This window comes from Eucalyptus grandis, chromosome 1 (genome assembly GCF_016545825.1).
Source record: "Eucalyptus grandis isolate ANBG69807.140 chromosome 1, ASM1654582v1, whole genome shotgun sequence".
NCBI lineage: Eukaryota > Viridiplantae > Streptophyta > Magnoliopsida > Myrtales > Myrtaceae > Eucalyptus > Eucalyptus grandis.
In genome coordinates, this window is record NC_052612.1 from 1081311 (window position 1) to 1104667 (window position 23357).

Consider the following 23357-nt stretch of genomic DNA (forward strand, 5'->3'; position numbering starts at 1 on the left):
TTTTAGTTGTTATAGCTACCGGGCACTTCGGGGAATTTGTTAAGGGTTTTGGTTTATATGATTTGTCATCAACAAATTGTAGTGTTCAATGTACGACCTTGAATTTGTCTACATTTTCTCCCAATTACAAGTGCTGAAAATATTTTCCAGGCTTAGCTATAAATGCGGAAATTTTGCTTGAGCATCATGCGGTAGTCACTTGGTAATTTCAGCCGTCATGTAAACCACTACCATATAGAAAAATGCATCCGGTGAATTGAATTCTACTAAATTAGCCTATATTGATTATTTAGTGTATTTAGATATCATTTGTAACCATGTGCGATGTGTGGGTATGAATTAAATCTAGTCAACTAATGAAAGCATTTTTGTGTATGGTAGTCAAGCAAAAATTGCCGATTTGGTCGTTCGAAAGGTTTTGGAGGAGCTGGGCAGAAAAGATGAGTCACAGACGAAGCATTTAATTGAGCTTGATGACGAGACACGGTCACTTGAAGACAAGCACGCAGTGATAGTATGATATCTTCTTCTTCATCAATATACAATTGACGCCCGTCAATGCACGGATTTGAAATTTGATCTGTTCTAATCTCAGTTTGATGCTATAATTTGGTAAAACTACACAAATTACAAGAAGTTATATGTTATTCCAAAATTTACTTGGACAAAAATGATTTTCGGATCAATTAGTGTTCCTTCAACGTGTTATTTTTTTGCAAATGTTGTTTCCTATAAATTAAATAAATACACAACTGCAAGTCTCATAAACTTTAATTTTTAAATTTATTTCTTGCTGTATAATTCATTGTTGGAGTTGTGTGATGTGACGAGTGTTTATTTATTTATTTTTATGTCATACTTGTTTGCAATAATCGCCCTCTTGAACGTTCACATGTTGTGTACTAGCCTGTAGATTTTGAAGATGGTTTAACTTATCCCCTGCCTTCTCTAGTTTCAATCCGCATAACCATCAAATGTTACCTAAAATCTCGTTGTCCTAAAGCATTATGACGGGAGGCTATTCTCAAAAGATCGATTAGCGAAAGCATGGCTTTGTAAAAGCTCGACAGATCCTCCAACCCCATTCCCCCTCTCGTTTTCTGCCTTTGCCAGTTCCCCCCATCTTTCCGGCGTACTCAAGTTCCATTTTAGAATTTTTCCCACAAAAAAAAAAAATGTGCTTTTTTGCTTGATTGTCCTAGAAATAGAGATTGGAGTTTTAAATATTGACATGACATAGGTTGGCAGTGCAAGCGATACTGTTTTAATAAGTATTTTTTTTCCTAACTTTCAACAGTCTCTTTCCCTTTCCTCTCCCCTCTCCCTAAAGTTTAAAAAATTCTTCCATAAAATGAATTCCAAAAGACAAACCTCATTTTGTCGGACAGTGTATGAAATTTTACTTACCAGCAGGGTAAAACATTGCAAGATACAAAATAATCTTTAGAAGCCACGCATGTCTTGATGTGGATCATTATATGAAGTACATAGATGTGGCAGTTTATATGTGCCAATAGGAATTAGTTAAGCTAAATGTTAGCACTATACTATTCAAAGAAGATTTACTTTCCTTTTCTTTTCTTTTTATATCAATAAATTTATTGACCCCAATTTTCAAGTAACTGTAGGAGTATAAACAATACGTTCCACAAGCAACCTAATATGTTCTCGATTAGATGATTAGTGAGAAAAGATTAGCATTATCTTAATTGTGCAGTGCTTAAAACTTATGTGGAATTTCAACGTGGTCCAAGTGCAGCGGTATACCGGGAGAGGCCGAGGGCTGGAGAGCGGGTACATGTAGGAGGGCAGTGGGAGTACAGGGAGGAGAAGGAGGGAGTGGAAGCAGCAGAAGAGGGAGGAGCAGGTGCAGTGGAAGCAGCAGAAGAGGGAGGAGCAGGAGCAGTGGAAGCAGCAGAAGGAGTAGCAACGGGGAAGAGGAAGCGGGGGAAGCAGTGAGAGGAAGTTTTCACTATATTCGTTCGGGGCATTCTTGGAGTACCTTTTTTATGCGTTGTTTTAACCTTTCTCTGCTTAAGAGCAAGGAAACTAGTCAATAAACAGAAGTAGACGGGTCATGGACACCGCCTACCACTCCAGATAGGCGGAACAAACAAATTTTTTTATTTTATTTTATTTTTTTTGTCATTTTCAAATCTATGTACCCTTTTGAATTCCTATTCATCTGTATGAGTACTTACGGATATAAGTTCTGTATTCGTCGCTCAATCATTATTATTTTTTGGTAATACCTTTTGGAAATGGGACTTAATTGTGGTAATTTTGACCCCTTGAAACATTTAGGATCATGAAGAAATCTAATGGATTTCCAACGTCAACATAGAATAATCATTCTCATGAAGGTTGCTGATAGTTAATATCGGACTCAGGAGTCTGACTTTCCCAGCCATCTTCTAGCCAGATACATCAGTTTCGTAATGAAGCTAATCGAAAATGAGCGGGACTTTACGAATAATAGGAGGATAAAGGAGATCCAGCTTCTTTATGGCCATGCTAAGAGATTGATTCTCGCTCTGTTCGCGCTGGGGTGACAGCAACCATCGGACGCACAAAATTCTCGACGTGATTCTTGATCCGAACCCCAAGCTCGCTAAAGAGCAAGTAAATGGTAATCTCAAGCTGTGATGGAAATGTTCAGTGTCAAGGCGGACAAATGCTGCATTGGTGACCGGCACAGCAGAAGAAATCCTCTTCGTCTTGCGGCAGTGGAAAGCCAGTCCGGCGTTCTGAGGAGCTGGTTCGAGAGAGGCCGAGGGCAGCACGTTGATGGGGTTGTTTAACGGGGATTTTCATAGCGTGAAGCAAAATAACTTGAAAAGGCTTTGAAGCTTTTCATGGAGGCTCCGGGAGATCATGACACGAACAATTTCGGTCGTAGCATATTGCGCTGAACTTTTCTCAAAGAAAGACACCAATCATACTTTTTGGGACGCTCTTAGCCCAAACCATAAAGAGAAACAGATAAAGACAGCAGATTTTAGACTTGGGGTAGGGATAAATTTGGCCAATCATTTGCCCTTCCAAAAATATCTATCTTTTTATTGGTTTTTTTATCCTTTTACAGGTCTAAATATTTGCAGAATTGATATGTTGTCCTAAGCATGAAGTTAAAAACTCCATCTCAAGTCTCATCTAGACTTCGGAATCCTTGGATTTAAAACACTTAGGTTGCGTTTGGCAACCAAGATGAAATTCAGGATAAGATCAAATTTATCATATCTTGTATTTGGTGCCTACTCAAAACAAGATAAAGCAGGATATGAGGGAAAAATAGACTAGATAAAATTATCACACGGGAGAGGTAGAATAAAGGTAAATAAAATTACTAGCTTCCATAATTAGAAAGTTATTTTCTCAAATTATGGACTTTTTAAATTAACAAAATTAAAATTATATCTCAATATAAATAATATTTGAATTCTAATGTAAGAAATTTAAAATAACCAAAAATAATAATTTAGTTATTTTAATTTAATCTTATTTTTATTTATATATTCGAATTTAATTATATTTTATAAAATAATTTCAATATGTAAATATAAATATATATTTATATTTATTATATATTTTAGGTATATTAGTACATTTTACTATTTAATAAAATTTTATTAGAGAATGACGGGAGGGGAAAAATAAAAAAATAAATTAATTGATAAAGAGATGAAAATAAAATAAAGCAAGAGTGTCATGAGAGATAGTTATTTTTATCACATGACAAATTTTTAAATTAACAAAATTAAAATAATATATCAATATAAATAATATTTGGATTCTAATATAAGAAATTCAAAATAACAAAAAAAAAAATTAATTATTTCAATATAATCTTATTTTTATTTGTATATATTTGAATTTAATTATATTTTATAAATAAGTTCAATATATAAATTTAAATATATATTTATATCTATATTTTAGGTATTTTAGTATTTTAGTTTTATTAGTACAATCTAATGTTTAATAAAATTTTATTAGAGAATGACGGGAGGGGAAGAAAAAAATTAAAAAAAATATTATAAAAGAAAGGAAAATAAAATAAAAAATAAAATAAAATAAACTAAGCAAGAGCATCGCAAGAGATTTTTACTATCCCTGTTCATAAAATTTTTGGTTCATTTTTACTAATACGCAGTTTATGCTAAATAATGTATATGATATGATGTGAATATATCGACTTTATTGTTGTAATCACCAAACAATGGATATGATATATCAAAGTCCTATGAATTTCATATCCTACCTATCCAATCATATCCTGATTAAAAATCCGAACGACCAAATGTAACCTTAGAGAGTACTATCAAATATAAAGCAGGAAAAAGATATTGTACCAATTAGGGGTATTAGGCATGCGAAAACCGATATATTAAAATAAGGAATGCATTCTGATTGCCTACCCCATAATGCCCCATAAGATAGGGACAAGCGTGGGAGGCCCTCGTGGAAAACAAATTGCCATTCCTTGGTGAGGTAAACCTTCGACCGCATCAAGGATCCAAGGAAGCCCCTAATTGAAGGTTTTCTTGAAAAAGACTGCATATTCCATTCTTTACCTTTGGTCCTCCATTTACTAATTATTTGGAAATACTTTCTATTTGAGTATCAAATATAACAAATAAAAAAAAACAACTATTATTAGTCTTGGTGCATATGATTGTCGTCAAATTGCGTGACCCTTGTAAGTCACTATGAAGTTAAAATTTGTATTATGACAAGAAAAGGTTATAAAAGTCCTTGACATATAACATATAATAATGTACGGCAAGACCAATATTAGGAATTTGTTTGATGGCGGATATAATTCGTGGAAGGTTTTAGTTCCAGGAAAGATATGCAAAATAAATTTAAGAATTATGAGAAAATAGCAATAAAAGATGCTGAGAAAGGTTTAGAAAATTAGAACGTACCACAAACTTTGAATATAGAATAGATGACCCGATTAAGGTCGTTGGAAAAAACAATCTTGGTGATCGGAAATGATGAAACTTTTCCATAATTTCCAAAAGCGATGTCGAAATAAACAAAGGAAAGTGAATCCGAATTTTGTTTTCAATTGGTTATTCTATAGGGTAAAAAGAGGAAAGTATGAATGACCCAGAAAATCATTATACTACTTACATTGTGGCATATGGGAAACCCCAAAGATCAATAATTTTCCTGCGGTAGAATTAAAAAAATTAGGAGAGGACACTAAAGTAATGACCATAAAAAGGTGAGTGGCAAGAAAAGAGAATGGAGTAAACCTGCCTGCTATTTGAAAAGAAGGAATGCAGGAAGAGAACAAAGATAAATATAGTAAACTATACTTGGGAGTCACTGGGTAAACAAAACAGTAGGGGAGAGAATTACCAAAAATCTAGTTCTTAATGCTGGTCAGCCTGTTTTATCGACCTTAGTTTCGGCACGTACTTTATGATGAGATATAAAAATGAACATTTTATGGCATGCTATTTCAAAAACCGAATCAGGCTCTAGATATTTTTCGACCATTTAAGTGCTGCCATAAAAGTGCATTGAGAATATACGCATCCGACATAATTTTATTATTGTTATATTACATATGGCTGCAATGTGGCATTGTGTTATTTGATTTGTACTCATTGTCAGCCTACACGTGAAGAGAATATGAGATATGAACATTCGTACAGAACGATTCTGTTTTGGGATGATAATCATGACCGATATAATTTTTGAGGCATAACCATAACCGATATAGTTTTCAAGCTTTATCACCTAGCAAAGTGGGACCCTAGGGTTCTCGATATAGCAATTGATTTTTAGTTTATGCCAAATATTATCGATTTATGCCGGCATTCATATGGAAATTAATGTTGCACCTAGTTATTGATTGCTTGTTCGTTGTGAGTGCATATCTTTCTTAATTTGCATTATTCTTAGCTCGATCCGATAGAAGTGGTATCAGTCACTTGCTGAGCCGTGATATTGCTTGCCCCTTTTTAACTTCTCTAGATTGTGATGCTCAGGATTCATGAACGTTGCAGTGCAAATGAGAGTATATTGGAATTATTTGAGAAGATGATTTTTGTAGTAATTTTGAAATGATATTAGAAACTTGTCAATAGTTTTTGTTCGAGGATTTTGTCTTTATAATTATCGGTTCATGACACTTAAATGGCCGAGCTGAGTGCTCATAATATTTATGTGATTTGAAAATAGTTATATTATTTGTTCAATCATTTTATAAGTAATATAAATAATTATTTAAAATATATATATATTTTAAAATTACTATTTTTTACAAATCGGAATCCATCGTTGGAAAAAGCTAAAAGAGTCACTTAAATGACACGTGGTGAAATTGGAGAGAGTTGACGGGAACTCCCACCCTACACGGTCAACAAATTTGAAGGCCGCGGCCTCACCGACCAAACCCAACCCTTGCCCTGTCAACTGGAAGGGAGGGTGACTTTAGAAGCACTACCAATGGCCGTGACTAAGGCTAGCGTGATTGGCTGATTGCCAAGTTTGCTCATGGCAGCGGCGTCATTAAATCACAGTGACTATGAGCAGCAAGTGATGACATTGTTTGAATCCAACGGTAGCTCAATTTGTTCTTTTGCTCTCTTTTTCATCTTCTCCTCGCTGCAAATAAGGGTTTGGTTATGGTGCCTAGGGCAAAATGTCAAAAGCCATCTGTTCATTTTCATCATAATACAACAAAGCATCTTGAATTACAACATCTCAATATTAATTACACGAAATAACTATATTTATAATCAAATTCACATTTGACACATTTATTAACGTGTTATGCAACACGATGCTAAAACATGAATTTTCACATTCAATTACCCTTCTCACCTAATTTGAACTTTGATTTAGCGAGAAGGGCATTTCATCTTTGATACGATTACTAGTAAAGCAAATTTGACACGTCACACATTTATCAACAATGTTATGCAGCATGATGACACACAATTTAAATATAAAATTTCACAGACATAGTTACACTAATTGATCAATATGATCTTCAATTAGCACGAAAGGGTATATTTATGTCTAATGTATGGATTAATGTTCATGAGTATCAATCCAATTCTAATTCTACTCGGGTGTGTTAAAAACACCGTGGGGAAAGCTTTTATGGAAAATGTAAAGAATTTTGGGTGAGAGCGTTGTTCCTGCAAATAGCGTTTGATCAAGTGTAATTTAAAAAAAAATTACTTTGACTTAAATACCGTTTGAAAAACACTATATTTTGTGAAGGAACTTTGCTAAAAATTTCTATTCTCAAACATTTTTGGCGAAACTTAGCCGCATGTGAGCCAAATCAGCCAGCGGTCAAATGTAGCCGCCACCAATGCAAGAGTGGCTTGTTGGTAACCAAATCTAGCCTTGTTAGTGGTCCATTGGTGGCCTAAATAGGGCGACGTCAATTGGGGTGTAGACATTTTCGAAATTATAAAAGATTAGAGAAGTTAAAGTTGGAAAAGATATATATATATATATTTCGGTAATACTCTAAACTCAAAGTACTATAGGATTTCGGGACTGCAACAAAATTCTCCAGAAGGAATCCGTCAGAACCGTATTTGCACTTCTCTAAGAACAATTTTTAAAGCCCAATGGGCTTTGAGAAGGCGGTTTCCCAGGCCCACCCTTTGCCGTCAAACGACACGTGGCGAAATCGGAGGGAGAGTTGACGGGGACTCCCCCGCCCTACCCGGTCGACGAATTTGAAGCCCGCGGCCTCGCCGACCAAGCCCAACCCTCCCCCCCCGGTTCCCTTTCCACGCTTGACTAAGGCGCTGCTACTCCGCAAATGCTCTCCCCCTCTCCCCTTATTTACCCGAATGCCACCCCCGTCGTCGCCGTAATTTCGGCGACTCCACGAGGGCCGTCGAGTCCAAATGGGGGAAGAATTTGGGAATCGTCATCATGGTAGTGTAGAGCAGGTGCAGGTACGGAAGCGAAGGAAGCCAAGCTTCTCTGTAACTCTCTCTGTATAGCGCGTTTTCGCGTTCTCACCTCTCGGGCGATCGCCTCCTTTTGACTTCGTCGCGATGGAGAAGAAGGACGATCCGACATTTTCCGGGAAACTGCTCGATTCGCGTGTTCTTCTGACTCGCGACTCGTGAGGGAATTTTTGCTCGGATTCTGTTGCAGACGGTAGCGGCATTCGTGATTGCGGTGGTTGGGTAGGTGCGTGCGTCCTTTCGTCGATTCCCCTGCGCCCGTCGATCCCGGAACAAGGTCGGAATTCCCTTTTGATCGACGCAAATTTCTGCGTCTTTTGATTGTGCTGCTGCTTTCGATTGCTTGAACTGTGTTCTAGTTAGGATTTTGCAGCTGGTTTTTTGGGGCGAGTTTTAGGTTTCGCGCTTCCTGAACCGGTTCGATGCTTCTGCAATGGAACCAGCGTTAATTCTGTCTCGATGAGTAGTCGTGCTGTCCTACTCCTCATTAGCTTAGCTGCGGGTTTTTGAGAGATGATGCCGGAGATGGGGTTCAGTTGCGTGTTACGCTTGCGTTTCGACCGTGTTGCCACTTTCCATGGATGAGGACTCACGCTAGCGCTTCAAGTTAGGGTCGTGGTTTGGAATGAAAGATATGTTCTTCTAAGCGTAGCCATTCGGTTTGGTTCCGTATTGATGTTCTAGCAATTTTGAGTCTTTTAGCTGCCGGAACGTGGTGGTTTCTTCTGGTTCACCTTTCATCAGTTGGCTAGTTTTAGATTATTTCACTGTTAATTGGCTGACGAATAACATCATGCGGGGTGGGGCTATACGTGACTCGTGGAAACTTTCTTCACCAGAGATGTGGGCACAGCTTCTTGTTTTTCCTCCATTACTATGTTGAATGAGGGGTACATCATTTCTTAAATCACGAGGAAGAGTGAGCGGTTTTTTTTTCTTCTTTTGTGATTGAGAATAGATAATTACTCATGTGCTTGAGCAGTCAATTCAAATTTATGTCAGTCCATCTCATGTTTCTCCTTGCCTTATTGATTGAGTGGTGTTCTTCTACTTTATCGAGATTAGATTGTGATCATGGTATCACTTTGCAAAGTGAATTAATGAAATTGGTTTTTATAGGTTGATCTCTTGTCATAATCAGTTCTTGCGGATTAGGGTAAAATGCGTGCACCGTCATTGCTTGCACAGTGTTTACCTTGGTTCACTCCCCATGACCGTGGGAGTCAGAATGTGCCATCTATTCCGGAAAGAGCCTGCCTTCTCCAGCTGTGGAAATTCTTCTGTCCAAGGTAATGTATATAGTCTGTGGTATATCTGATAGTGAATTCAACCAGTGAACTTAAAAGGCTCACTTTGTGATGCTTCATGACGCTTGAATGTTCTTCTTGTCCAATGTGCAGACAACTCATCCTTACAAATATGCTGGAGAAAGTGTTGACATGCAAGGTCTTACCGTATTACCTGAACTTAATATGATGGAGTCTTTCGGAACAAGCACCAATCTCCTAAGTAACCCGGCTGTTACCCATAAGCTCGAAGCCCAGCTTTGATGCTGACAGTCACACAGAGAGAGAGATTTAGCAGTCGGTTTTGCCTCACCGTCATCTTGTTCTGCAGGCCTCTCTACGCTGTTTGCGTTGACCTCGCTCTTGCTCTTAACCTAACGTCTCTCACTCGGTTTTTTTTCAAGAGTAGAAGCAACAAATAATCCTAAGGAAAAATTCCTAATAAGAGTTTGAGGTTGACATTATTTCAAATAAAGATCCGAAATAAGCATATCAACTCCAAAAAAGGGCTTGAAGTGATTTTGATTGTTTCAAATAAGGGCTTAATCTCACTAGCTTGCCGGTCGGCAAAATATTCTGGCCAATTAAGGATATATGTGAACATATGATACTTTTTTTTTTATAAAGGCACTTTGAACTCTTATTTGAGAAAATGAGATGACTTTTGACTCTTATTTGGAATTTTTATTTGGAATTTTCCCTAACATTGAACTTTTACAAAATATATTCATCAAATTGAAACTTTTTTGGACAAAAAAAAAATGTAGTGCTTTTGTGTCATACACAGGTGGACCAAAATGGTGGCGTGACAAACCACGTCAACGTCATATTTTTGTTGATTAATTTAATTAATGATGTGGAAAGGAAAGGGTGGAAAACTACAATAGGAATAAAAAAATTCCTAGAGAGGGAAAAAGTGAGTATGAAACAAAGAGAGAGCGAGGGAGAGAGGATTGTCCAAGCATTGGCGAGGGCCAATAACCCCCACCAACTAAGGTGAACCGACAATATTGTCACTAATTGAGTTGAATTATTTTCTTTTGTCAAAGAAAGATGGGCAAATACTACAAAAAAGTGCTATATTACGTCAATTATGACATAAATACCCTGATTTTTTTTCGTATCACACAATACACCATGACCCCTAGTTTTTTTTTTCTATATCATTTATTTCAGTTCTATCTAGAGTGTATTTATCACATTGGTATAAGGTTGGAATTTTTTATGTTATAAAAAAATTGTAGGTATTTATGTCACAATAGGCAAATATAAGATCTCGGATATTTGTATCACGGTGGACATAATTTGATATTTTTTATGGTATTAACCCCAAAAAGAATTGGACCCAATTAACTATGGTCTTTGGAATAGTTTGAAATTTTGGGAATGTGGAAGTTCATTTGTTGCTTCCTTGTTCCTTGTGCTTATGAGCAATGGAATACTTAGAATTAGAGTTGACTTTGAGGTCAAGGATGGAGGACCAGGAAGTGAAGATCACAGGATTTAAAGTGATTTTGAAATTAGGTCAAGAAAATATTTGCATCTCATGTAGATTGGGAGGGGCTTGAAGATACAAGTGGCCATTCTTGTTGGAGTTCTTTCTTGATTTATGCAGCTCACATTTCTTGAAGATCTACATAAAGTCACTTTGGGCAAAGGTTGTTGAGGGGTCCACACAAGCTGATATCACCGCCGTCGGCAACCATACTGTTGCCTATACTTTTTTTTCTATCTACATATGTGTGAACGCATGGGCATTTTTATGTTCAATGATGGAAGTATGCTATCTGAACAATAGATATCCATCCATAAGCACCTACTATTGCTAAGCCATGGACTTGAACTAGGAGATCAAAAGACAAGCCCAAGATCTCGCACAATGGAACTCACAATTATGGACCCGAACGAACCCATTAGTATGAAACTTTTTTTTTTATCCCTCATTTTGGAAGAAATAAAGGTATATACATGCTTAAAACTCAAAATACTAGACCTACTTTGGCTTAGGAAATGCAATTGTATTTCCTCAAAATTCTTCAAATTTTTTTTTACCAAATGGGGCCCTAAATATAAAACTCAAGGGCTTTGAAAAAGTAGTTTTGGAATCCACCCATGTTGTCAAATGACATGTGGCTAAATAGTTGTCAAATGACAAGTGGCAACTAAGTGCTCATGTTTTTCCCCTTTTTTTAAAAAAAAAATTATTTTTAATTTTATTATTATTTTTATCTAATCTAATTTAAATTTAACTTATATTTTAACGAAAATATCTCTGATCAGCCAAAAATTGGGTAGCGTTGATGGAACTCCCCTGCCCTACCCGGTCCACAAATCCAAGAGCCTAAGACAATTACCAATTGATTAGTTGTTGCAACCCATTCAGTTTATCCATTTAATTTGACTATATGAGACACAAACAATCAAATGGCTAAATGGGTCACAACTTTTGTCGAGATAGGGACTTTTGGACTCCTATCGTCACCAAAAGTTGTGACGATCCATCGTCAAATTGCAGTGTTCAATGGATGACCTTGAATTTATCTGCATTTTCTCCCTATTATAAGTGCTGAAAATATTTTCTAGGCTTAGCTATAAATGCCGAAATTTTGCTTGGGCACCATGTGGTAGCCACGTGGTAATTTCAGCCATTGTGTAGACCACTACCAAATAGAAAAAGGCATCCGGTGAATTGAATTCTACTAAATTAGCCTATACTGGTTATTCAGTGTATTTAGATATTGTTTGTAACCACGTGCGATGTATGGATATGAATTAAATCTACTCAACTAATGAAAGCACTTTTGAGTATGGTAACCAAGCGAAAATTGTTGATTTGGTCATTCAAAAGTTTTCGAGGAGCTAGGCAGAAAAGATGAGTCACGACTGAGCATCCGATTGAGCCTAATGACTTGACACAGTCACTTGAAGACTCTTATAATCATGCAATTATGGTACCAAATCTTCTTCTTCGTCAATATACAATTGACACACGTGAATGCACAGATTTGAAATTTGATTTGTTCTAACCTTGGCTTGATGCTATAATTTGGTAGAACTACACAAATTGCTAGAAGTTTAAAGTTATTCTGAAATTTACGCGGATAAAAATATATTTACCGATCAACTAGTGTTCCTTCAACACGTTCTTTTTAATTGGAAATGTTGTTTCCTATAAATTAAATGAGTACACAAATACAAGTCTCATAAACTGTAATTTTTAAATTTATTTCTTGCTGGATAATTCATTGCTGGACGTTGTGTGATGTGATGAGTTTTTATATTTTCCTTTTTTTTAATTTCATACTATTTGTAATAATCGCCCTTTTGAATGTTCACATTGTTGCGTACTAGCGTGCAGAATTTGAAAATGGTTTAGCTTATCCCCTAACTTCTCTAGTTTTGAGTCTGCATGACCGTACCGTCAATCGTTACCTAAAATCTTGTTGTCCTAAAGCATTAGGACAGGAGGCTATTCTCCAGAGATTGATTAGCAAAAGCATGGCTTTGTTAAAGCGCGACGGATTCTCCAACTCCGTTCCGCCTCCCGTGTTCTGCCTTTGCGAGTTCCTCCCATCTTCTTCAGCGCACTCAAGTTCCATTTTAGAATTTTCCCTCAAAAAAAAAAAAAAAAAAACCTGATTTTTGGCTCGATTGCCTTGGAAACAAAGACTGGAGTTTTAAATTTTGGCATGGCATAGGTTGGCAGTGCACGCGCTACTGTTTTAATAAGTACTTTTTTTCCTAGCTTTCAACAGTCTCTTTTCCTTTCTTCCCCCTCCCCTCCAAGTTTAAAAATTCTTCCATACAATGAATTGCAAAAGACAAATCTCATTTTGTCGGACAGTGTATGAAAGTTTACTTATTGTACCACCTTGACAACAGTTTTTGGTTGTCAGCAGGATAAACATTGCAAGATACAAAATAATCTTTAGGAGCCACACGTGTCAGTGATGTGGACTGTTATATGAAGTACATAGATGTGGTAGTTTGTATGTGCCAATAGGAATTAGTCAAGTGAAATGTTAGCTCTATACTATTCAAAGAAGATTTTCTTTTCTTTTTTTTTTTCTTTTTTTTTTATAGAATAATTCTATTGACGCCAATTTTCAAGTAACTGTAGGAGTATAAACAATATGTTCCACAAGAAACCTAATCTGTCCTTGATTATATGATTAGTGAGAAAAGGTTAGCACTATCTTAATTGTGCAGTGCTTAAAACTTATGTGAAATTTCAACGTGGTCCAAGTGCAGCGGTCTGGTGGGAGAGGGAGTCTAAGCAGAGGAAGTATAGGGAGAGGGACGAGTCTAAGCAGTACTAGTACAAAGAGGAGAAGGAGGAGTCTAAGCATAAAGAGGATGGAGGGCATGTACATGGAGGTGGGTAGTGTGAGTACAGGGAGGAGTGGAAGCAGCAGAAGCGGAGGGAGCAGTGGACGCAGTAGAAGGACTAGCAGCAGCAGAAGAGGGAGGAGCGGGGACAGTGGAAGCAGCAGGAGTAGCAGTGGGGAAGAGGAAGCGGGGAAGCAGTGAGAGGAAGTTTTCAGGACATTTGTTTGGGGGAATTCTTTGTGTGCCTTTTTCATGAATTGTGTTTTAACCTTTCTCTGCTTAATAGCAAGGGAAAAAAATCAATAAACAGATGGGTTATGGACACTTCTTTCGTTTTTTGATCAGCATGGGATGGTAAACGGTGCCGTTCAAACTTGTAAGGAGAGTTTTTATAGATTTGACAAGTATCTCAACTTCTGTAATTCAATTATCTCTGAGAATTCTGATCCCGGTGCTTGTGGTCGGGCATATGGTATGAAAATGTTTGACCTCCAAGAGTGGAAGAAGAGAAACATCACGGGAATATATCACCGATAGCAGGAAATGCATGAGGATAGGACATTGTGGATACTCGGCATCTTACCCCCTGGATTGGTCACTTTCGACAATCTGACTTATTAGCTCGATCGGAGGTGGCTAGTGTTGAGACTCAGCTATAATCCAGCACTTAACCAGACAGAGATGGAGGATGCAGCAGTCATTCATTACAATGGAAACTGTAAACCATGGTTGGATTTGACAGTCTCCAACTATGTTGTAAATCTACGATCAGTCTCGAAGGGGAACAATGCAGCTGTGTGTGCATAATAAATCAATCGAAGATGCCATTACATTTCAACCCAACGTTCCTGAGAATTGCCAACACAGTCTCGCGGGTTAGAGAACAGTCCTCCAATGGAAGATGGCAACAAGTGTTAGTCCACTTTAATGAAGCGAAGTGAGTAGGAATTGAATTCACTGAGCCTTGCATGATTAATTCCGTTGCCAAAGCATCGTCAAAGCGTCTTCAAAGCCATCCAATAAACAAGGGAAGTCCATCCATGCTTGTGTGCTCAAGCAGGGTCTTGGCACATTCTCTTCCATCGGCAATTCCATCATGGATTCGTACATGAAGTGCAGGGACTTGGAATCCGCATTGGGCACCTTCCGGTCCATGCGAAGCAGGGACTCCGTGTCGTGGAATGTGCTCACTCATTGATTTCTTCATCAGGGAAATTTGGGATGAAGGCTGTCATGATTTCGGTGAGCCCGAGTTGATGGATTCGAACCCACTGTCTCCACTTTGGTACTGGTTCTCCAGGTGCATATGCGGATGTTGATATGGAGCGAGCAGATGGACTTTCATACGCTCTTGAAGTTCATCATCGAGTGGAGTGGGCACATTGATCTCGATTATCTTAGGAATGCAGAGACATTATGCAAATGTGCAGGGATAGTTTGTTCAAAACAGAGATGAGCATGAAAAGGCACAAGGTTTCAGGATGTGCCTGAACAGGATATGATGAAGTATGATTACCTCACTGAATGTGAAAAACATCGGATCAGCATTTAAATTAGGGGAAAATCTCTCCTTCCCCTGCCAATGAGGTGTGCTGAGGCAAAACCGTCAAATTTATCGCTAAAGGATGTATCATTGAGCCCAATTAAGTAACATTCCATTTCTTTTTCTTACAAGGAGATATTTGAGACAAGTCCTGATGAAAGAAGACATGAAGCAAAATGAAATTGATTCCACACAATAAGGGCGTATCGGTCCTAAATTAGTCCAATTCAAGTTTGAAATGCAAGTAACATGTCCCATCTCTTGTAGGACAAGGCGCACATCAACTGCGGGAGCGACACCTTCTACCAAGATGGCATGCTAACGCCTAACCATCCATTTCGTTGGAAAGGATGTATACCATTCCTAAAATGATTTCTAGTCAAGTGTGGAAAAAACATGCCCAATCTTTTAAATGCCCCTTTGAGAAGAGCATTTGAAAAGGGCAAGAATTGAACTATGTGGATTATGGTATGCAGTAAAGACATATTTTTCATAAATAAAATCAAGGCCATAGAGGCATTTTTCAAGCAATCCTATCACTTTAGGTGACTTATGTCATGCATATCATGCATATATCCTTCATAATATTTTTCTAACATACTTCATTGTCATTCTTGATAGGAAATGTCAATACCCGAAGAACTAAAACACGTGAAGGGTAAATTGTATCGATTTCAATTGCTGATTTTGATTCTGTTTCTGACATGATTCTCTTTTTCTTTGATTTGGAAATCATCAAACACTTGTAAGAGGTGTTATACTATTCTGATTAGTGGTTCTATTAATGGTAACGGATGATTATAACACAAGCTTGTAGGAGTTTTTAGTAGGAAATGACAATGATAGTAGACAATCCAATTAGAAAAGCTAGCACAAATCGAGAAAGGGAAACGAATTACTCGTACTTTGAGCTGTTCGCAAGGTGATATGCTTCTATTTGGATTTATGAAGCTCCTGTGTTTCTCATAATCGTGAGGAGCGGGAGGGAGAGGCATTGTTAAGCTGACATTACCATTTGCTTTGTATCATCTATGTATGATGAGTTGCCGATAGATCGTCTCCCCTCCTGGTTAACAGAACTTGTCCTTCACGTGCAGAGTCTTGACCGTATAATATGTGAGCTTTTGGAAGGTACAAATGCTCAATACTAGACATGCAAGCTAGGTTGCTGTTAGACACGCTGGGGAAGGGTATTGAGTCTACTTTGGTGTATCCTCGGGCATTAGGAGCTGAGCCATGGCAGGCATCCAGTGAAATGTTTCCTGGAATTGAACGTTGTTGGAGATATGTGAAGATCAATTTGTTGGAGATATGCATTTATCAATTTGGGATCATAATTGATCCCAAATTGATCTATAGTATGGTTTCAAGAATCAATCTAGGATTAGATTTGATTTTATTTGATTTTATTTGATTTCATGTATCGGGTCTTATTCCTTCTTTAGTTATATATCCATTGTATTATAAATAGGAGCGTATACTTGTAAAGGACAATTCATTCAATACAGAACACAGATTTCTCCCAAGTCTCTCCGTTTTCTTTCCTTTTGTGACAATCCTGAGGCTCTTGCCGTTGAACCGGCACTTGTCCCAACTATGCAGGTACTTTCACCTTCATTTTGATCTTTGCTAGTAGATCTCCTTGTTGTGACATGGAAGTATGAAATGCAGATCTTCTGGCTGTGTTTTTGCCATGGCTTGAGGCCATTATTTTGATGGCCATCTTCATGTCCGGTTTCTAAACTGAAATTCTCTTGTGGGCAGTGTGATGGTGAAATTTATTTACAAAAGGTTTAGGACAGATAAGCTATTTAAGTACAGAAACGTAGCTTTTGCTGAGATAATGGTTGCCCAGATATCTTTTGGCTTTCAAATGATGCTATGTAAGAAATATATCAAGATTGTGAAATAAATGACTGATATATTCTTGCATAGAGTTGTCTTAAGGTTGCATTCACTGTCAAATGCCATGCATTTGTCGCGTGCCCTGCAGCTGTCTCCTCCCCATGTTGTCGACCTTTTCTTCAATCCAGACTATGGCAGTTGACTTCAGATGAAACAAAGATATGATAGTAGACATGTTTCTGACAGTCAAAGGTGTCTCGCACGCTTATGTTGATGCAGTTCTTGATCTGGTTTCGCATTTTATCACTAATTTCATTCAAATCGTTCCCAAACCACAAGAACATAACCACAGTCAAAAGGCGCCAGCAGCGAATACAATTCAGACATAATCAAAAAGAAAAAAAGGCGACGCATTGTCGAATCAACGCTACACAATTCGCAAACCTCCCCTTCCCCCCCAAGCCTGAATTCAGGCATAATCAGGCAGAAACGCGAGGCGTTGACGAATTGACACTACACGATTCGTAAACCCCCCATCAGGCATAAGCAGAAGAAACACGACGCGTTGACAAATCGTCAACGAACATTACCCCACAATTACCAAACGAATTCGAGCCACGAATCTACTCCAGATCATCTCCAACCCAACAAAACCAAATTAACCCCCACGAAAACACGATTAAACAGCGCAGCTTGATCCGCAGAAACCACCGCCTCAGACCCAATCCGTAACGGACTATCAGATAAACAAATTTGAGGAATTCCTCTCAGCGCAACCAACCGAGGCAACAAATATACTTTTGAAAATAAAAGAGAGAATGTAACGAAAATGCGTTGGGGTAATCTAGCATAGAGAAGTCCCCAAATCCATTTACTCTCTCTCACACACTTTACTTGGATTTATAATCGACCCATCAAAAGCTGATTAGGTCTTGCGGAGGTGCTTAGCCTCGATTGATGGCGCGGTGAGGATGGGTGGTCTCGATGTGGAGTGACTCACGTCCGTGGGGTGGTGCTCGTGCGGCTTTCGGTGAATACAAGTCAACAATTGAATCTCTCTGTGAAGTTTCATTGAGTTTGCCTATGGCCAACAAAGCATCCAAAGTACCAAGTTTTCCCCCATACCCTGGGGAATTTCTCACGCCACCATGTCAAACATATTGCTTTTTATTTATCATTGTGGATATAAATTATGATGGTTATCTCTCAATGTTAGTAATTTCTTTTGGTTGGATTGTTTTTCAAGATGTTGTCTCTAGGTTGCCACATACAATTTATATTTTAATAGTTGATATAATTTAAGATTTTTTATGGTATAAACCTTAAAAAGAATTGGGTCTTTTGAGTTGACTTGATTAACTATGGTCTTCATAATAGTTTGCAATTTTGGGAATGCGGAAGTTCATTTGCTGCTTCTTTGATCCTTGTACCTACGAGCAATGGAATACTTAGAATTAGAGTTGATTTTGAGGTCAAGGATGGAGGATAGGAGAGTGAAGATTAGAGGATTTAAGGTGATTTGGAAAGTAGGTCAAGAAAATATATGCATCTCATATAGATTGGGAGGGACTTAAAGATCTTTGTAGCAATTCTTGTTTTCATATGTGTGTGTGCACGCATGTACGTGTGAAACTCGAGATGTGATATGTATAATCCCATATTTAAGGTCAATGGGCTATCGCAAATTCATACGAGAGCAGTACCAAGGATGGTAATCATCGGATGGAACTTTAATTCGAAGAGAAAGAGGGTGAGCCAAGCGAGTCCAATTGGGGGAAGGGCATTGAGTGTGTGAAAGCCGACAAGCAACGGTGGCAGCGACGGCTAACCGGTGCCAATATGCTCGAGCATCTAGTGGTGGAGCTTGCGCTGAGTCTGGGAGCCAGTATAGGTGGGTGACTTTGGAAGCGCTACTAATGGTCATCACTAAGCCTAGCATATTGCTGAGTTCACTCATGGCAACGGCGGCGGCGTTGAATCACAATGACTACTAGCAGCAAGTGATGACATTGTTTGAGTCCGACGGTAGCTCAATTTGTTCTTTTACTCTCTTTTTCATCTTCCCCATGATGTAATTAAGGGTTTGCTTATGGTGCCTAGAGCACAATGTCGAAAGTTGTCGGTTCATTTTCATCATAATATGATACAAAGCAACTTGAGTTACATCTCAATGACAATTACATGAAATAACTATATTTATAATTAAATTCACATTTGACACATTCATCACCGTGTTACACAACACGACGCTACACATCTAAAATATGAATTTTCACACATTTAATTACCCTTCTCGCCTAATTTGAACATTCTAATCAATCTCCATTGTGGAAATGGCTTCATCCATAATTTCCTGAAGTTCCTTCATTCTTTGCCTCGTCAATGCAACGCATTCCTGCAAGCACAGCAACATTTCTTATCATCATCACATTAAAGCTACCATTTGGACTATTATACAATCTCTATATGAAAGGTGTTGAAAGGTATGCACCTCACATATATAGTTTTTCCCTTTCTTTCCCTGGGATAGAAATAGATTCATTTTAAAAACCATGGAAATGAAAACATTAAAATGAAAGATCAACCAGATGGGCCAAGGAGCTGCCAACATCCTAAAGTCCATTAATCCTGGCAAATAACATGTGTAATTTAGGGGTGTCAAAAAAACCCGACCCAACCCGACCCGAACACGAAACATGTATTATACATGTTTCGTGTTCGGGTCGTGTCGGTAACAAATATAAAACAAGCAAAAATATGTGTTTCGGGTAAGGTCAAGGTTCGAACGTTGTTCGACCCGAAACAAGTTATTCCAAAGTCCAAACACGCCAAAAACACAAACACTCTAGCCCCAAACACAAACAGTCGAACGCGAACTGAAGCACATACCTTGTCGGCTCCGCCTTCTTCTCCGACGAGTGCGCCTTCTCGTGGAGTCCGCTGCCGCCCTGCGATCGACGCGCCTCCGCCTCGCCGTCGCCGGCGTGCGGGCACCCAACAACGCCTAACACTTCCCCACCAACTTCTCCAAGCCCCCCGCCGGAATCCGAGGAATCCGACGCCTCGCCGCGACGGATGGAAGGAACCCACCTGGTCCAGCCGGCGGTGGCGGCGCTCGTCGCGGCTTTCGTGGCGGCCAGAGCCTACCGGCGGAAATCGCTCGACCTCTCCGGGGCGCTCGCCGGGTTCCTCGTCATGGCCGTCCACATCGCAGCTGGGTACAGGTGAGTTCCGGCTGCTGCTGCTGCTGCTTTCTCGGTTTTCACGAACGGGATCCCTTTGATTTGTTTTTGTCAACGAAGCTTCGATGGGTTTCATTGGTGGGTGTCGAATCTTGGGTAGGTACGGAGCCATGCTGCTCGTTTTCTTCTTCAGTTCATCGAAGTTGACCAAAGTCGGGGAGGAGAAGAAGCGCGAGGTTGACGCTGATTTTAAGGAGGGTGGACAGAGAAATTGGTAAGTCTTTGCTCTCTCTCTCTCTCTCTCTCTGATTCTGTGCATGGTGGGAAATTGGATTGACATGATTATTCGAGTTCGTTTGCTTGGAAGCAATCGAAAAGTTCAATTTTGTGCGGGCGTTGGTTGCGAATTGTAGGTGGGATTATTGGTACGGCTTGGTTTGAGCTGATTCGTGTTTCCATTTTAGCACTTTTCCATGAATGCAATGCCTTCTTGCAAACATAGAAAAAAAAATGGGACGTAAGTGTATAGGAATTTTATTGGTGTTTCAGATACTTAAAGCGTGGTTTTGTTATTCTGGAATTGTTTCTTTGGTTACCTCGGAAGTCTGAATTCAGCGATAAAATTTTGCATAAACAAACTTAAAAGTTTTTTACAGACTTCTTTCGAACCTGACAACCTCGACCAGTCTGTCCAAAATGAATCCTTCTTTATTGTGTTGCTGAGTCATGCTCGGCATATCTTCCCCATCTTTCATGCGCTTGCAAGCGTAACTGATGATCTTATTTGGGCACTGGTTATATGTCTGATGCCTAATTGACCTGTGGAGAGAATGTAGCTACTGCGGATCATGTGCTTAGATTTATCAACGCTGTGATGGTTGCTTGACTTTTCTTATCAGGATACAGGTCCTATCAAATAGCGCTGTTGCTACGGTTCTCGTTGTGGTTATCTGCACATTAACTGGATGGAAGGATGAGTGTTTGGACTCTGGAAAATCAGCTCTGATTACTTCGCTCATTGGTGGCGTAATTGGTCACTATTGAAGCATTAAATGGAGATAGATTTAGCTGTTTAGCAAGGTTTTACTTAGACATGTTCACTCTTGTGTACTTATCAGTTGATAATGGAAACAAGGATAGTCTTTGTGTGGTCTTTGAATCATTGGCAATTCTGGGTTTGCATTGATTACTTATGATAAAATTGCATGTGCAGTGTCTTTGCTTTCTGGAACACACAAGCGGCGATCCTGTTTTTTAGTGGTAGGCTAGGCTTCATTATGGCAGATTCTGGTGAGGCTAAGCAGGCAGAACCAGGAAATTTGGAGGAGACAGGTGAATAGCAAACATCTGAACAAGGTAATTCCTGATGTACCATACAAACTCCTATCATTCCAGCAGCTTCTAAGTTTGCTTATAAGAATGTTAGTATACTGATTCAGTGTTTTTTTATTGTCAGTGTGTAGCTTTTTCAGGAAGCCATCAAGAAATAAGAATATCAGGAAGCGGGATGGTTGAAGAAGACGATGATGAAGATTCCAAGATGGAGAGTTCAGTGTTACATAATCAGAAGAAACCTCAAAGGACAGGCAATAAGCTGTATTTTTCAACTGGATCCTCCAAGAGCTCTGTGTCTGCAGAATCAACCTTTGATTCTGATAAGTAGATTCTGAAGAAAGGAGAAGATTGCATATTTTACTCTAGAAAGTAAAACCCTTTTCAGCATATTTACCGAGCTCACCATACCTTATGAATTCGTGGGCATTGGCAAGAAGTGCAGCTTTTCTTATTTCCGATTCTCTAGCATCTTCTTTTCCAATTGTATGAATGTATTTCTTAAACATTTACTTCTCTCCCACCCCATTTTAACTTCTTTCTTTTCCCCACATGCATATGCTTGTGCTCATTTGTAGAAGATACATTCATTTGAGGCCAGCTAAAAGAAAAAAGAGACGAAAATCAATCCAATGTTAAAAAATAAAGAGCCAAGCCAAGGCTTGGAATGTTTCGTTATAACCTATAACAGTTGCGAGAAGTCACGAACAACAATGAAGATGAATGCCCCCGTTCGACTCTCACCCGAAAAAAAAAAAAAAAAAAAAAAAAAAAAAAAAAAAAAAAAAAGGACCCGAAAATCCGACCCGGCCTGAATTTCATATGCGAGTTTAATGTGTTTCGGGTCGGGTCGGGTAACATCAAGACCCGACCCGACCCGTTTACACCCCTAATGTGTATAATCATGTATATAAAGTAGACACAGTTGCTTATCCAATGTGGACTACATTACTTCGTATGTTTCGGGCTATTAGCTCTTGAAGACACTTGCACCCCGGATTGTCATGTCATCCGTTGAACCACCATTTGCATAAGAAGCTTATCAACTTCCACAAGTTCTGGAATATTCTACATGCCACATTGGGCTTGTCCACTAACCAACTACAAGTTAAAGAACACAAGATCCGTCTATTGCATAATTAAACCGACGGAGTACGGTTAGAGCAAGAATGCAAACTTGACTCAACAGTATGAAAGCCATTAACCATTTGATCCCAATCGCATGAAACGGGAACTCTAAGTACAATTCTCAAACAATGAACGAACAAATAAATGAAATGAGGAACAAGGAGAAAATAACCTGAATAGCCGATGTATGTGCAAGAACTGGTCCACCTGGCTTATAGAGAGAGACAAGTTGACCAGATAAATTCAAAACCACAGTCATGAACGTTTCCATTATGTACTCTTCTTCGAAAGTAGGGTCAGCAAGATGTAGGGCCCGTTTGGTTCGGCTTTTGGGAATGCATTTGTAGAAATGTAAATACTTTTGGGTAAATAGGGTTTTCCGAAATGCAAATATCGTTTGGTAAAATTTGCATTGAGAAACAACTTTGGCCAAAATACCGTTTGGTAAGATTTACATTTGTAATTAACTTTTATTAAATTAAAAAAACAAAAATATTTTATATTTTTTATATAAACATATTTTTATATAAAAATATAAACATATAAACATAAAATATATATAAAAAATAGATATGTTTATATAAATATATATTTATTTATTAAACATAAAATATATTTATATAAAAAATGGATATGTTTATATCTATATAAAATATATAAAAATATATAAATATATATATTTTAATAAATATATATTTATAAAAAAATATAATTGCATCTCGCCAAAGTCGTGCAAAAAACGAACCAAACAGCT

At 38.3% G+C, this 23357-nt stretch overlaps 1 protein-coding gene and 1 long non-coding RNA gene across 3 annotated transcripts; both read left to right on the forward strand.

Moving 5' to 3' along the window:
* The first annotated feature begins 7938 nt into the window (after positions 1-7938).
* LOC120293588 lies at positions 7939-9837 on the forward strand. Of its 2 annotated transcripts, none has more exons than XR_005551562.1 (3): positions 7939-8235; positions 9078-9247; positions 9359-9837. It is a non-coding gene; the product is annotated as an uncharacterized LOC120293588 (long non-coding RNA). The 2 variants fall into 2 exon arrangements; XR_005551563.1 differs by having other exon boundaries at positions 7939-8184.
* Positions 9838-19837: 10000 nt separating this feature from the next.
* On the forward strand, positions 19838-21995 carry LOC120286062 (protein PGR-like). The gene is made up of 4 exons (XM_039313262.1): positions 19838-20185; positions 20304-20417; positions 21357-21475; positions 21600-21995. The coding sequence occupies exons 1-4, from the start codon at positions 20037-20039 to the stop codon at positions 21656-21658; spliced, it is 441 nt and encodes a 146-aa protein (XP_039169196.1). The 5' UTR covers positions 19838-20036; the 3' UTR covers positions 21659-21995.
* The last annotated feature ends 1362 nt before the right edge of the window (positions 21996-23357 follow it).